The 16,438-nt window shown below is 51.6% G+C and overlaps 1 protein-coding gene across 10 annotated transcripts in view; it reads right to left on the bottom strand.

Annotated features, from left to right (window-relative positions):
• Positions 1 to 16,438, bottom strand: part of Agap1 (ArfGAP with GTPase domain, ankyrin repeat and PH domain 1) — a 353,309-nt gene that overhangs the window by 178,766 nt on the left and 158,105 nt on the right. For all 10 annotated transcript variants that reach the window (XR_007349582.1, XM_048808782.1, XM_048808781.1 and 7 more), the window contains one exon: positions 10,800 to 10,904. Coding sequence is in view for 9 of the 10 variants with exons in the window: in XM_048808782.1 (XP_048664739.1) it covers positions 10,800 to 10,904 (105 nt within the window). In the remaining variant the exon portion in view is untranslated. The remainder of the gene's footprint in view (positions 1 to 10,799; positions 10,905 to 16,438) is intronic.

The following is a 16,438-nucleotide window of genomic DNA, read 5'->3' as shown; positions in this document are numbered from 1 at the left end:
CGGTAGCATGGGGGGTTAAAAAACCTTCCCCTGCAAACACGTGACATTCCCTAATTTTTCTTCCCTTCCTTTTTTTTTTTTTTTTTTGTGGGGAGGCATGTGTGTAGTAGTCAGACATTTTTATTGCAAAATGCCGTCTGGAAAAGATGCAAAACAAAATTGCTAAAATGCAAGGGAAAAAACTAAGGGGGAAAAACAAAAGGCCCCTTGCCTTTGCTTATTGAGTTCAAAGGCATAACATGCAGCACCCTGCAGCAAATGGGAAGCTACACTAATTTTAAAGCCATAAAACGCTATCAAGTGCCCTGCGGGGCAGGACTACTCTGAAGCTAGTGGCACCTAAATAAGACATGGTTCATTTACTTCGCAGCTTAGCCTAATGTAATCATCAGCGGATTCTTAGCCTAGAGTTGTAACAGGCAAATAGCCCAAGCAGAGACGGCCCTCCCAGCCATCGAGGGGGCTGCAGCTAGATTGCTGTTGATTAGAAAATTTTTCAGTTTTGACAAGCACTTAATGAACATAAATCGCACCTTGATTGGTTTCCATTTGGGGCCACAGGCACACCTGAGAAGAAACAGGCCTCTCCAGCTCCACCCCTCCTACCTCGAGAGACCCCAGCAACAAGCCGGCAATCAGGTTATGAGCCATAGAAGAAAATATTTATAAAATACAATAATGAAATTCAATTTCTTAGGAGAAGTGAAAGAACATTTCCTTGCTACCCCCCACGGCCACCCTCTCCCGCAGGGCCCTTGGTCGTGACTCACTGTCACAGAGGAAAACAGAAGGTTTTGATTTATTTACCTTTTGCAAGACTCTCTGGCCACAATTTGTAACACTAAAAAGGCTGAAAATGGAAAACAAAATGGTACAAATTGGGTACAAAGGATGGCCGGCACTATGTGACACATCACGCTGTGATGGTGATAGGACTGTCTCAGGACTCCACTGGAAGCTTGCAGCTTCCGACCCCAGCCAGGCCGCCGAATCTGCAGTATATTTACAGAAACCTGCTTATCCACACATATGCTCTATTTCCTCACCTTACTTCGAAAAGCAAGAAGGCAGAGTGTTTCACCCCAGGACACAGCTGGGCAGGGTCTGGTCGTTGCGTGGTTTAATGGTGACAGGGACCCGACATTCCGTCCAGTCTTGCCCTCCTTACGCTCTCTACGAACATCGAGATGCCTGCAACAGTGTGGCTGCCCTTGGGCCATTTCTTAAAATCCCAAACCCTTCTGAACTCTGGGGACTATATGAAATCAACATCCTTAGGCGAAAACAAGAACGTGATAACGGGGATCTGACTTGTGGTGTGTGTGCAACAGGATGGAGCTCTTCAGTAGCTGAGGTGGGGGCGGGGGCAGGCACACACCTGTGATCCCAGCAGCTCAGGAGGCCGAGGCAGGAGGATTTCTAGTTCAAAGCCAGCCTCAGAAACTTAGTGAGGCCCTAAGTAACTTAATGAGACTTTGTCTCTAAATTAAAAGAAAAAAAAAAAAAAAGTAAAAATGGGTTGGGGATATGGCTCTGTGGTTAAGCACCCCTAGGTTCAATCCCCAGTAATAAATGAGAAGAAAAAAAATTACAGATATTTATTTTCCTGAAAATATTTTTGCTATCAGGGTGGTATCATTTTACAGCCTAGGAAATATTGACACACGAGAGAAAAAATTTACATATTCTCCCAATCAAGTTGGATGAATGACAAAAATATTTCCTAGGTCAGCCAAAGCCCAGGCAGGAAGTGTTTGGGTGGGGGGGATCCCATGTGGCCACAGGGTTGTTGGGAGGTCATTTTCAGGCCATATGGATTCCTGGTCATCGCTTGGCTATTGAACCCCACAATTCACTATATTCATGGCTGGGTCCAGCAAACGTCCCAGTGGTTCCTCTCAACCAGTGACCTGGTAAAGCTGGGTGGCTTTAAAACCCAGCTGTCCCCCATGGTCCTCCCTCGGTATGTCTATTAGGTCTCAAGCTCCCTAGAGGCATCTGCGCACACACAGCACTATTCCCAGTAACCAACAGGGAGAAGCCCCGGGAGCGGTGGGGCACGCCTATCATCCCAGCCGGAGGCCGAGACAGGAGGGTGGCAAGTTCAAAGCCAGCCTCAGCTAAAGGCGAGGCGCTAAGCAACTCAGTGAGACCCTGACTCTAAACAAAATACAAAATAGGACTGGGGATGTGGCTCAGGGGTCCAGTGGCCGTGGATTCAATCCACAGTACCCCTCCCCACAAAAGAAAACAAAACACCAAGAGGGAGAAGCAACATGGCTGGCATCCTGTGGTGAATGGACCACAAACGTGATCTATCCATTCAACAGGATGTATTCAGCCCTGAAAAAAAGGAGAAAATCCTGACAGGCCACAACAGGGATTGAACCCTGAGGACATTATGCCAAGTGAGACCGCCAGTCACAAAGAAAACTACTGTGTGATTCTATGTATATACATGCCAGGGCGGTCAAACGCACAAGGGCAGAGAGCAGAATGCGGCTGAGGGGAGGGGAGGGGAGTCAGTGTTCACTGGGCATGAGGGTTCAGTTCTGCAGCATGAATCAGATCTGGAGATTAGGGTTACACTCAACACTTAACTGGACATTTAAAAAATGATTAAGATGGCAAATTTTATTATATGTATTTTACAACTAAAAAGTAACACGAAAATGCCCACCAGCTCCTCTCCCACTGCAAATCCTTTCTTCAACCACAGCAAATGAAGCTCATATATGGCTGTGACATTTTTCTATGACTTTTAAGCACCACGGGCTGCATTCCTTTCTCATGGCTTCAGGGACTTTAGGCCTAAAAATTGGAGAACAGGCCAAGCATGTGAGTTAACTGCATCCTCCTCATCCATCCATCCATCCACCTGTCCATCTATCCATCCACCCGTCTATCCATCCACCCACCCACCCATCACCCATCCATATACTCATCCACTCATCCATCCATCCACCTGTCCATCTATCCATCTACCTGTCCATCTATCCATCCACCCATCTATCCATCATCCATCCATCCATCCACCCACCCATCACCCATCCATATACTCATCCACTCATCCATCCATCCATCCACCCACCCACCTACTCATCCACCTGCCCACCCCCTCATCTACCCACCACTGTCCTACCTACTTACTCATCCATCAGTCCATTTGCCCACTACTTATCTTTTAACCCATGCATCTATCCAGTCCCAGGGATACACTAGTGACAGAGTCTACAAGGTACTCTAGTCTCAAGGAGCTCCCAATCTTGGGCCCTGAGAAATGCCAAGAGAACAGGAAGAAATGTCCCCAGAGAACAAGGTGAAGGCACAGCTGGCAGGTCCACAGAAGGCCTGGTGGAAGGCAGTTCTCAGGAGGGGGCACTTAAGACTGGATTGGAAAGATGAGCAGGCATTTGTCTGTCAAGGAGGCGAGCAGGAAGGAGCGTTCCCAGTAGGGACAACTGCGTTTGTGAAGACCTGAGGCCCGAGGACACGGCAGCTGTTGGTTAGGAGAAGCCGAGAGATGGAGGAAGGGCGAGAGGGGACTCCCGAGAGGTAGGTGGGGCAGGAGCAGGTCAGGCCTGGTCACCTTCTCCACCATGGACTCATGGGAAGGAGAAAACGGAGGAAAATGAATAACCGCTGATGGCTGTTCGTGGAAAATCTCCACGGCAGGGGGCCATCCAGCTGAACTGAGCAGGAAGGGCAGAGGGCAAGAAAGTTGGGAGATCACCTCTGCAAGTGTGAGTTCTGGAGTCCTCCTGGATGAATTCCCAGGAAAGAAAGAAGGGGAAGGCAAGATGTTGGATGGCAGGAAAAGAGCCAGCAAAACAATCACGGAATAAATGGCCTTGAGAAACTTGGTGACCTGCCTGTCCACCCGAGTCCCAGAGCTCCACGTGCTGCTCCAGAGGCCACCGCGGAGGCGGTGGAGCAGCAGCAGGATCTGAAACCACAACTGTGGGTCCCAGTCCCGCACGCGCAGCCTGCACAGACATAGTGGCTTAAAGAGGAGCTGGGGCAACGGCTGGAGATCAGGCAGGGAGGGGGAGGGAAGAGGCAGGACGCACCTCCACTCGCTCCTCTGTAGAAAACAACGGAAGCTGCGCCCAGGGCTCTGCACGCACGGGAACGGGTCCTACGTGAATGTTCACAGTACACTTCACATCGACCACCTGTTGGAGCTGCAGCAATCCCACCGTGGTGGAGTCAGCTTTCTGTCACTGTGACACATACCTGAGACAGTCGACGTAAAGTAGGAAGGTGGACTTTGGCTCACAATGTCAGTCTACAGCAGCTCAGCCCCACTAGGGGCCTGTGGTAAGGCAGAACATCATGGTGGGCGCACGCGACCCAGGACATTGCTCACCTCATGGCAGCCAGGGAGCAAGAGAGACGGGAGGGGCCGGGTTGGAATATTCCCTTCAGGGCATGCCCCCAGTAATCCAACTTCCCCACCAGGTCCCACCTCCCACTGCCCAGGCACACGACCTAGGGACCAAGTGTTTAACACATGGGTCTTTTGGGGACATCCAAGACACCAATGACAGCATTTGAGATCCATGACACAAATGACAGCACTTGGAAAGAGGCAGAGCATCAAGTCTGACCTGAAGCAGACAGCATCTGTGTATCAAGGTCCTCAAGGTGACCTCTGCACCACTAGCTCGGAGCCCAGGTCCCCCCCGAGAAACTGACTGGCCAGGTCACTTCAGATGGGGGCTGGTTTTATTTGGGGGTGGGGGGGGGATAGAGGACATGTCAGATCCAAATGTGTGGATCTCTATCCCAGGCCAGGCAAAGTCCCCATCTATGAGAATTATCTCTTTAGTTCCAATAAAGGGAGAAACTTCAAATTCTTTCTGCTTCTGTGGACCGTCCCTTGTCACCCTGAGAACCTTGCAGAAATACCAGCTGTGACTCAACCTATTATTCATAAAGCCATTTGCCTAAAACAGGAAGGTCAAACTAGAATAGAAATGTGGACTTGTTGCTGAGCTCCTAGTCTTTGTTGCTCAATATCTTTACAATTTCCTAATCTACCTGGAAATGATTCTTTTTTTGGATTTCAGTGCAGTTTTAGGCCTTGTAGTATTTGTGCAATGCTCTGTGTATACTTTCTCCTCCCTCCTCCACCAACATCATCTACCCTTGGCGGGTCGGGGGGAGGGCATGCTGTGTAATACGAGGGTCATGGATCTGAATCTCAGCAGAATCTTTAAAGCAGAACCAGGACTGTTGATGTGAGGTCTGGAGCCCAGGCAACCTTGGAGTGCAGACACTGCAGAATCACATAGCTGAAGCTCCAGTGTGGCCAAGATCAGGCAATGTGACCCCTCAGTACTGAGCAACGCCTACATGCTGAACAAGTACCAGGCCCGGGCAGACACAGCCTTTGTGCTCCATCAGGTGGAGTGGGGGCCGTGGAGGCCCACCTGTTCCACAGGTAGCAGGCTGCAAACACAAGATGCAGGACTGGGAAGGAAGGACAGCGTCCGGCACTGTGGCAAGGTGAAATGGTTGTTAATCCAGGACAGATGCCACGCCCCACGGTGCATGTCTCGGCCTGACACGTCCAACGATGGTCTTCTCAGGAAAGGGAGGCCTGTCTCCTCAGGGGACCCGGCCACCCACGTCCCCAAAGGCGAAGCTGTGGCGAAGGAGAAATGGGGAGGATGATGAGGGAGAACCCAGACCTGGGCGTCCCGGCACAGCCACCTAGTCACCTTCCCTGTCAGGAGAGCGGCCGTGCGGGCACGGCTGGAACTCCTGTGACACAGCTGTGTGTGCTGATGCTGGGTGGGCTTCCCGGCTGTGACCTGGAGGATCAGGCAGGAGCCTCAGTGTCGGGGGAAACCGTGGAAGGCTTTTTCAAGAGAAGCCGGACAGGCCAGGATGTTGAGGGCTCTAAGGGCCCTGGCGACGTGTGAGGCTGGGTGGACACGGCGGCAGCTGGTGGGGGTGTCCTCCGTGCTCCAGGCAGATGGCCTTATTTCACCTGAGGACCGTGTGAATCTAAAATGGCACTACCAACGGGCGTGGTGGTGCAGGCCTACACTCCCAGCTCCTAGAGGCTGGGGTGGGAGCAGCACAAGTTCAAGGCCGGCTTGGGCAACTTCAAGACCTTGTCTCAAAACAACCCCAAAGCTGTTTCAAAGGGCTCAGGATGTAGCTCAGCAGTAGAGCATTCCTGGGTTCGACCCCGGTGCTGAAGAAGTAAATAAAGAGCAATTACCATCAGTGCGCACAGCAAGAGGCGCTGCTCCTGTAAGGCAGGACTGTCTTTTTCTTGAACTGTGTCTTGAGAACACCTACTTAGGAATCATCTCAGATCTTCCTGCTATTTTTACATTGGTGAAGAAATGGAATTTTCCATGATTCAGAAGCCAGGAACTTAGTGACATCCACATTCCAATGGCAGTTTAGACTGTTTGTTTCTACCAGTCGGAGCAAAACCAAATCAAAGCTCAACAGCACATGGCCCATGTGGCAGGTCAGTCCTGCTCAGAGGGAAGGAGCGGCCTACGTGTCAGGGAGAAGGGACAAGCCACGGCTGTTTCCAACCTGGGCGACAGGCAGGACAGGAAACATACCTGAGGAGCTGTTTTCAAGAACCAGCACCTGACACCCGCCAGCCAGGTGTGGGCCGAACAGGGGCTGCTCAGCCACCCAGGTCCTCGTGAGGGCGCCCTGGGAGCCAGGGTCAGACGCACAGTGCGCTCTCCGACAGGGCACCGTCTGTCCTCGCTCAGCTGTGTCTGCAGAGCTCATTCTTACAGGTCCACTTAGGAATCACACCGCACACGACTCTTGAGGCAGGAGTTCCGGCCGTGCCCCCGACGGCCGCTCCCCTGACACGGAAGATGAATAGGTGGCTGTGCTGGACTGCGACGCCCCGAGCTCTCAGTTCTTTCTCATTATCCCCTCTATTTTTCCATCATGGTCTCCCTACGGCTCATACTTCCGTCCACAGAAAGGGAATCTAAGGATTCCAGAACAGCCCCCCTACCCCATGACCCAGCAACGGGTCTGAGAGCCAGAAGACGCTCACGGGTCCCTCCCTAGGAAAGCTGGACAGGCAGGGCTTTTAAAGAACCTGGAGACTATCAATTGTTTTCAGGTAAATCCAAATGTAGACCACAAGGCACCCAGCCACAGAAACCCACACGCTGGCCTTTAGTATTTCAGTTTTATTCAAATGCTTAGAACGGTGCATGCAGAACACCCAGCAGAGATGGAGGGGCGAGTTCAGCCGGTCAGTCCCGGAGCGGGGTGGCCCGCCTGTCCTGGACTGCCTGGGGCATGTTTTGAGCAAGGGAAGTCCCAGGCCTGGGAAGCCCTTAGTCCTGGGTGACCTGGGGCCCTCTAGACTGGCTCTAAGAGTCATTTAATTAATAACAGCATCCAGCCGGGAAACGTGGACAAACTGAACCGGGTTTTCTGGGCCCATCTCAGCCCCAGCCTGGAACTCATCCCATCTTGCTGCCTCCATCTCAGAAACCCAACTCACCCCATAAGCTGCTGTTTATTAAGAGTTTTGGGTCAAAACTTCAGAGTTACAGTCTTAAGAGTCTGAAGTGCTCCAGATGACAATATATTATCAAAATTCCTACCCACTGAATGAATCTTTCTCTCAGTCACCTCAGTGACCTTTCTGCCATGTGGTATCTCGGAGACAACTTAGGAAATGGGTGCCACAGTGTGGATGGTGTCTTGAAAGATCACCTTTTGAAACAGCCGGCACGCAACTTCAACATTTGAACCAGAAACTCATCTGCACCTCCCAGTTTCTTACTGAGGGGAGTCTGGATTCTGCCCCAGACATCTCCTTCAATCCCTCTTCCCACTGAACCAGGAATGCCTGATGAGCTCAGTGGTTACAAGCCTGTGGCTCCCAACACCTCAGAACAGAACTAGTCCCTTCCAGGCACCTAATAGAGAGTGACCTAGAACTTGCTGCCCTCCAAACCATCATTGAAAGCATGGTGATGGACATGAAGTCAATGAAGGGTCACGCTGTAGGCTGCCATCATACTAGACTCAGTACAAATCCACCCCACGGCTAAGCCGCCACCTTGGGGAACTATGCATGTGCCTGCCCCAGACGCATGTTTCCCCTGGCACCAGGCAGTGGCTTTTGCAGATGACAGCAGCACTGGCACCACAATCATGCACCAAAGGCCAATATATGCCTCCCCCACACCCCAGCAACACTCACGCATGCCTATGGAGGAGAGAGAAGAAGGAACTGCCAACACCGAGGGAAAAGAAGAGGTCTGGGCACAGGAGAATTTTTGAAGAACTGATTTGGATTATTTAATCAAGAGGTTGGAGTGAAAAGTTGCCCTCCTACAGGCGTTTCCTGGAACCTGCTGTTGTCACCACCTGTCTCTTGGCAAGGCACACACGTGGGCCTTGGCTTCCACATGCACAGGCTACCTGCTTTGCACAGGTTCCCTCTGATGAAGCCTGTGCTCAGCAGGAGGCCACTATCCATCCGATTTCATGTTCCAGCCATGGAGTTCCACCAAGAAGAGTGTGCCGATTACACTTCTTGCTGTAACACATGTATAAAGCATGGGGCCCGGGATTAGACTCTGCTCTCGGAAGAACGAAGCCCTCAACAGGGCAGTTCCCTACAGCCAGGACAGCACCGGGCGAGGAGCCAGGAAGACAACCCGTATCCTCAAGGATGGGAGCAGGGCACACAGTGGGCTGTGGAACCGCAAAGTCCTCCGTGGGGCAGCCTCAGCAAAGGTGTGAGCCCTATGCCCGGGAGGCCTCTTGGAACAGGTGTGCCCAGTCTCTGATTGAGGGGCCACCTGGTGAACCAGCCTACTCCAGATAAACAGGAGCAAACGGAGCATGAAGAAAAGTCCTCACTACAATAAAGAATGCGTGTGCCTACAAAGGAATCCATCCATATACCCATCTGATTCCGTCTATCCATGGGATTATCTGTACCTATCGCATACTAATGTATTCCTAGATACCTGTGTTTAGATGCTCCTCGACTTAGGTGGGTTATGTCCCAGTAAGCCCACTGTTGAGATGAGATTATGCAGGTGAAAAGTGTATTAATTCCTCCACCTGCCAAGCACCGGGCTTAGCCTGGTCTACCTTAATTGTGCGAAGAACACTCACACCGACCTAGAGTTGAGCAGAATCATCCAACACCAAGCTCATTTCAAAATCAAGTGTTGAGCATCTCAGGCAAGTTACTGAGTACTGCACTGGAGTGAAGGCTGGGAGGGCTAAATGGGCAAACTTCACAACAGCGTCCACTTGGAGATGCTCATGGAGAGCGTCACACGCCGCAGCCTGCCTGCACAACCCTCAGAAGTGTACTTCCAGCCAAGCACCGAGGCATGTCCATTACCATGTGAACAAGCCAGGAGGCTCGAGAAACACCTGCTTTGTTGACATGGTTCTGAAAGGTGTAGTTATAGCTGTAACACGGGGGAAAGGGCAACTCACACCAGCAGCAAATTAAGCAACAAGAATACCATCTGTTAGCAAGCGTGCTGGGAAGACTTAAGGCAAGTGTTCTTGACAGCGCAGGGGAAAAGGCCTCTTGTATTTTGCCAGAGGAGATAAACTGATGCAATGTCTCTGGGAACCTGACAACATACACCAAAAGCCATGATCAAACACATACTCTTCCGCTTAGGACGCTGATTACTAGTAATCAATCCTAGGGCAGTGGACAAGGACAGAGGGACACAGGACACTGATCAGAGTTATAATAGTGAAAAAATTCAAAGTAAATTTCTTTGTCAAATGCCTGTCTTTGGGGTACTGTTGAGTCACTTAGGGTCCAGCTGTACAGGGACCATTGCATAGTCAGAAAATGGTGGGATACAAGTGGATTTGTGGACACAAATTGGTGCACATGACCAGACCAGATGTGGGTGGAAGCTCAGAGCCCACACACGTGTGGAAGCAGGAGCTGTGCCTGTGGAAGCACAGGCCCACATGTGCAGGAAGGGCCGAGGGTGTACCTCAAAATGCCAGCAATTGTGCTCTCCACGAGTATTTTACTTTAGGAATAATTTTAATTTTCTTTCATTATATTTATTTCTAACTTCCTGCCAACAATTGTGCAAGTCTTGAAATTATTTCAAATTCTAAACACTAACATCTTGACATAGTGATATAATCAAATGACCCAACCCACTAACACTATAATCTTCACATCTCTCTACCTCAAGCCAAATGCCATGGGATGCATTGTTAACCAAAATGAACACCCCCAAACTTGGATTTTACCAAAGCTTGCTTTGTATTTTCCCTCAAGAACAAGATTAGTTGTTTCTTAATCTAATATAAATTATTTTAGCCTAATAATAATAAATTTTCTTAACACCCAGGGACGTTTCTCCTGTCTTACAAATTGGGCATGTGTTATTTGACAACAAACACTGAGCCATGAATTGCATTTAACTTCCTGTTTTTTGTTCTTAGACATTCAGAGCTGAATTTTAGGTTCAAATGGGATTGCGTCCTTCATTATGGATTTTCCTATAGGTACCTTCTTTTTCTCTTTCACTACTTGCTCCTGACTTTCTACATCATTTACAATTTTACTTCATCTCTGTAGGATGAGAGAGCTAGGGAGGGAGGCGAGGGACAGACCCCTGGCCCAGCAGAGTGTGAGGACAGTGCCATTCATCTCATGACTGACCAGGAGACCAGCTACCCCTTGAACCTCAGAGGTGAGTGGCTGCCTGCTCTTAGGCCCTGCCCCCCATGCTCAGCTGAGGCCTGCCCCTGCTGGCTGCTCCCAGGGCTGAACTCACATGCAGACTTGGATGATAGGTCAGCACGCCGTTGTCACACAGGGTGACGTATTTCTTCTTCCACTCCTTGTTCAGTGACTTGCCACTTCGCTTTAAGAGCATGCCCTGGAAGGAAAAAGGAGCCAAACAGTCAGCCTCATGGGAATGGAATGAGAAGTCAGTGCAGAAGTAATTTTAAACATTCTTTGTGTCTTTGCCAACTTACAAAGGAAATTATGCTCAATTTTGGATTGAATTTGCTTTTTTCCTTTTTATGTACAAAACATATAGCATACTTTCAAATTTCTTTGTGTGTCTGTATAAAGAACTTGGCTTTGTGGGATTGGTAAATGCTAAAGACCCACCCTCAGCTCAACAAATAATACAAAACATCCTGACACAGCTACACTGTTCAAATAACAAGTCATAAAAGCACAGGAAACACCTAAAGGAACAGTGTTTCGAAGACAGAAACCCAAACTTCCTTTTTGAAAAATAACCGATGAACTGTATACTTACCTTATATTTGTAAATAAGGACATTTCATTTCGTAGTTCCTTTCATTTCAGAATTTTAGCTTATTAAAACTGAAGTTCTACTTGCCAACTTTAGTGATGACACTTTATGGATGAACTGTGTGTAATTTTTAAATCCATCTTTAATGAAATCACATTAGGGCTTCTGGAAAACCATTCGGAATTTGAAATCGACCCATCTTTAAAGCCACATTTAACCCAGTCTTTCATGAATGACTGACTCAAATACATTCCTGTTTTAACTAGGAGCCCCACCTCCCCCGAGTTCACAGGCTTTCCTGGATTAGGAAAGCAGGAGCCAAGGCTGAGCAGGGCTCAGGCTCTCCCCTCCCAGCCAGGGCTTCCTGCCTGCCAGCTCTGTCCATTTCAACACCAGCGTTCACATCCTGACTCTGTCTGTCCCTTTTAGAAGATGACGATCTTCTCACTCCTGCCCCTGCACACTGAGGATGACGGAAGATTCTCCGTGCTCTTCCTCTTGCTGTTTATAAACCACACGATCACCGTGATCGGAAAGCTCAAGGCCGATGCCAGGTGACTCACCCAGACGGAGCAGGAAGGAAGGCTACAGGTTCTGAGAAGCACTCAGACACCTTGGGGCAGCAGGGGCACTGAGGGCCTCCTCTGAAAGTTTTATTGGCCTCTCTTAAGAATGGCCACGCGAGACAGAATTAGACAAGCCTGCCTTTAGATATAATTAAGCTCAAGTTTCAATTAATTACCAGCATTATGGCAATACTGTGTTTTATTTACTCAAATCATAACATAACCGAGTTCCATAAGTACAAAGGATTAAAAGCCAGCTTGGGGTTCTCATCACTATTAAACACTGTTGCCAGAGGGAAACATTTCAAAACTTGAAACAACTTATCAAGGAATCTTTGGAAAATTATTTCCTTGTAAGTTCTTACTATTTAAAGAAAATATGCAGCAAAATACGGTGTCCCTTGGTTTCTGGGAGCATCAACCCATCCAAACCAAGCTTGGTACCGACCCACCCGATGAACCAGTCCAGAGGAAAATGTTACGAGCTACAAACCAAAGCAATAAAAGCTTCATTGCATGGTACCAATTAGTGGGAGAGGGACAGTGACTGCCAGCCAAGCAGTAATACATAAGCCATGGCTTCAAACCACTGCGCGTCCCTCCCCGGGGATCCTACCAGCTCTGCACTTAGCATAACGAAACCTCTCCCAAGTTCTCCTGTGGGCTCATATTTTTCCATCATCCGTTTCAGATGGAATTCCAACAATACCAGGGGCTGGGGGTCACTGTGGTGTCACTGGAAGATTAGAGCTGCTCCGGGCTTCAGAAGGCTTTGTCCCTTCCCACTGACAAACGCAGCCATAGCGCACACCCCTGGGGCTGATGGACTCACACAACTCGCTCGGCCGGCTTGGGGCAAATCCTGCACTCGTAATTATCCTTCCACCAATGAAGGCCACAAGACTTATTTATTAAGGAAGAAAGGGAAAGAGCCCAATTAGGAGGCATGGAGGGGTGATGTCATAGCTTCCTGGAGAACAGAATGAGGCTGATTTGCTCCCATGGCAGAAAACACTGCCTGAGTGAAGGAAAAGCCAACCTTGAGGGCTTGATGGACTCTGCGGTTCATATGGAGGAGACGGTCGGGTCCTGCGAGCTACGGGGACGCTGTAGCTGTCTGTGGGCCTCTAGAAAGGTTCAGAAGCCGTATTTCTGCCCTCCAGTCTTGGGCCCCTGTGGCTTTATTACAACGACCCCCACCAAAGACTGCTGAAGAGACTGAGTCCCTGGGCTGCCCTGCTCTCCGCCTCCAGCCATGGCTGAGCAGGGCTGGGGCAGGTGGCCTGAGCACCCCTGGCATCTCTGTCTGGTCCTCCATAAGCAACAGGGTCAGGGATGGCAACACCGTTCAACTTGCGGTTTCTGAGCCAAAGGAGGCAGAGAAGCTTGTTACCACGGGGAGGTGGCAGGCAGTCCCGGACACCGCCCTCTGCACTGGGTGGCTAGATCCTGCCGTTCCTGCTTACAGGCAGTGACTGGAACCCGCGTGTATTCCCCTGGCTCCTCTGGCGAGGCACACGCACAGGGGCTGGTGCTTGGGATCCCCCATGCAGGCACCAAGGCCACTGGCCCTTCCTGAGAGGAAAATGAGACTCCAGCCTGCAGGTGTTCAGCACCCAAGAGACTCCCAGGGAACGTTCCTGGCCAGGGGGTCCCCTTCAGGTAGACCCGGGGAGCCCACATCTCTCACGGTTCCCTCCTCCTGAGTGTCATGTAAGCTTGAGTGAGAGAGCAGAAGTGCCACTCCAAGGTGAAAAAGTGCAGAAATACCCGCTGGGGCTGGGGCTGGGTGTACAGGCCTGCAGGTCCAGTGACTGGGGCGGCTGAGGCAGGAGGCCTGCAAGGGCAACCTAGTGAGACCCTTAGCGATTACCAAGACTCTGTCTCCAAGTAAAAAATAAGAAGGGCTGCGGCTGTAGCTCAGTGGTTAAGTGCCCCTGGGTTCCGTCCGTCCCCAGCACCCACTAAATACAGACATACGTACCATATGTGGTCTGCGGCTCTAGAGGTGGGGGCTTCCGCATGCTAAGAGAAGCCCAGGGAGCCCCATGGGAAGTGTCTTGGGGTCTCAGAGAACATGATGAGCACTGCTAGAGGCAAATCTCAACCCTACCAGAAAGTTCCAGGAATGGGGTGGCCAGGGCTGCTGGACCCTGGAGAAGGCCAGGGCTGCTGGACAGGGGAGTGGGGCACCAACAACCTCCCCACGGCAAGAGTGATGGGACCTATGCACAATGGCTCTGGGGTTAAAACCCTGGCTACAGATCCCACAGCTTTGGTCCCTGACACAGGTCGGTCCCAAGGAGTCTGCAGACTGGCTGTACACGGGCTCACCTGGGACCTCGGGCCCAGAGTCGCGGGTGTCAGTGGGGGCACCCCTGCCCCTCAGTGCGTCTTGGCGTTCGGAGCAGCGGCAGCGCCTGGACCCCCGGGAGGATTCCCTGCTGGGCGCGCCACCAGCTGCCAGGCGGCAGTGGCAGAGGCCAGGCTCCTCGGTTTCCAAGTCACAGCTCTTCCTTTCCCTCAGACCAGCTGGCCTCCTCCCGCACACCTCCTGCCTGGCCCCGGAAGGGGAGGTGAGGTTAGAGCAGGAGATGGTGGAGGTCACCTGACAGGCATCAAGACCCCTCTGCCAGCCGCCAGGAGGGCAGATTCTAAGGTGGCCTGATGGAACCCAGTGTCAAAGTTCCCACTCAGAGTGGCCACTTGGACGGGCAGCACTGGCCTCACCTGAAGCCCACTAGATGTCTGTCTGCAGCCCAGAGCAGCAGGGCCACCCTGAGTTCAACAAGGCCCCAGGTGACCTGAGTGCCTGTTCGTCTGAGCAGCTCTGGGCCCAGACCTTCTCAGGAGCACCGAGCTTCTCCAGGGGGCATTCACCCTGCAGAGAGCTCTTCTTAATGGCTGTCCAAAAAGTGAGCAGCTACTGGACTCCACTGCCCAAGCGGGCGTTGGTGACTTCAGAGGTCTCACGTGGTGCCAAGGGGGAAGTACAGGGGGAGACTGGTACATGAGCAATCCACTCTGTGACCCGGTGGGGCCCACCCTGGCACTGCAGGCTGCACAGAAGAAAATGACTTCACTCAAGAACGCAGGACGTGGGTGGCCGCAGGACGAGGGTCACCGCAGGACATGGGTGGCTGCTCGGCCAGGGCGACCTTTACAGCACCGCAGTGATTTTGCTTCATTATCCGTCATGATAAAATATTGCTGTTAATTTAAATTTATTCTTTAAAAAAGCCATTAGTTGCAATTATTCTTAATTATTTTGGGTTCTGTGGTTATTTAGTTTTATGAGTGCATATAATGTCTGGCCTTATCGTGAAAACAGCTAGGCCAGTGCTGGGGGGATCCAGGTGGCTATTTTCTAAAGGGTTCCAAGTGGCCCACAAGTCCCTGGGAGAGGCTGGGCTAGAACAGGAACGAACTGGAGTCACCTGCCCAGGGGCAGGAGAGGGTGGGGAACCTGGGACGGGGAGGTGGCTGGGAGAGGCGACTGCAGGAGGATGGCAAGGGAGCATGTCCTCCCCGTGACACGTCCTGCGTCCTGCGCTCCAGTTCTCCCCTCTCCTACTGACATTTCCAAGGCTGTTGTGAGATTCCCAGAGCAGACAAGAGCCAGGTAGGTCCCATCCCGCTTGTCCTGGGGGTAGGAGCATGTGGTGTGAGGAAGGCCACCACCCTGACGTGCACCCTGCCGGCCAGGCCGCCTGCTGCGGGTGGAGGCCCCATCAGAGCTCTCAGACCTTGCTGGGCCCACCCAAGTCCCCGCATCAGAGGTACCTAGAGTGAGGAAAGGCCGCTGCAGCCCGCCTCAGGAAGGGGCGTGGGGCCGAGCCTGACAAGCTGGGGACGCCCTTGGGTAAGCCACCTTGTTCCCATTCCACCAGGTGACCTGGACGCTCAGGTCAAGACTGCAGCTCTTGGTGACGTCAACAGCCTGATACCGTGGGCAGCGGGGCCAGGACAGAAGCACATGGGGGGCCGAGGGGACCCCATACTGCTACAGGCAACAGGAGACCACAGGCCTGCTCTTCCTCAAAGGACCCCCGACCCAGGAGAGCCCGGGCACCTGGGAATGAAGCGCCCACAGAGCCCACCGGAGCGCCCACAGGGGTCTCTGGGAAAGCTGGCCACGGCGCGGAGAAGCGACCCAACTACGCACTGCCTCTGTGCCGACCGTCTAAGAGAACCTTCTCCCAAGGGCGTGCAGGGGTGTGTGATCAACTGGGCCACACCCCAGAAGACTTGGGGACAGCTTCCGGGGATGAAAAGTTTGTTTTCTTTTTCTTCCTTTTTTAAAATGAATTTTCAACACTGACTTTTGAAAAGTGTTCATAGCAAGTGAGAATCACAGAGTGTCAGAGCCCAAGGGCCTGAACATGGCACGAAAGTGTCCCGCCTCACTGAGCATCCCCAGGGCAGGGAACCTGGTCTGCAAGCCGGGTAACCCTTCCCCGAACTAAAGGTTCCCGTCACTCTGCCACCGTGGGACCCCTCTGAATACGCCCAGCGTTCCCCAACGTCAGAAGCTAAGGGGAAACAGAGGGAATTGTGAGCCCCCATCCCTTGGGCCGG

Source organism: Marmota marmota, unplaced genomic scaffold, assembly GCF_001458135.2.
Source record: "Marmota marmota marmota unplaced genomic scaffold, marMar, whole genome shotgun sequence".
Classification (NCBI taxonomy): Eukaryota; Metazoa; Chordata; class Mammalia; order Rodentia; family Sciuridae; genus Marmota; species Marmota marmota.
This window is presented reverse-complemented; position numbering and strand designations above follow the sequence as displayed.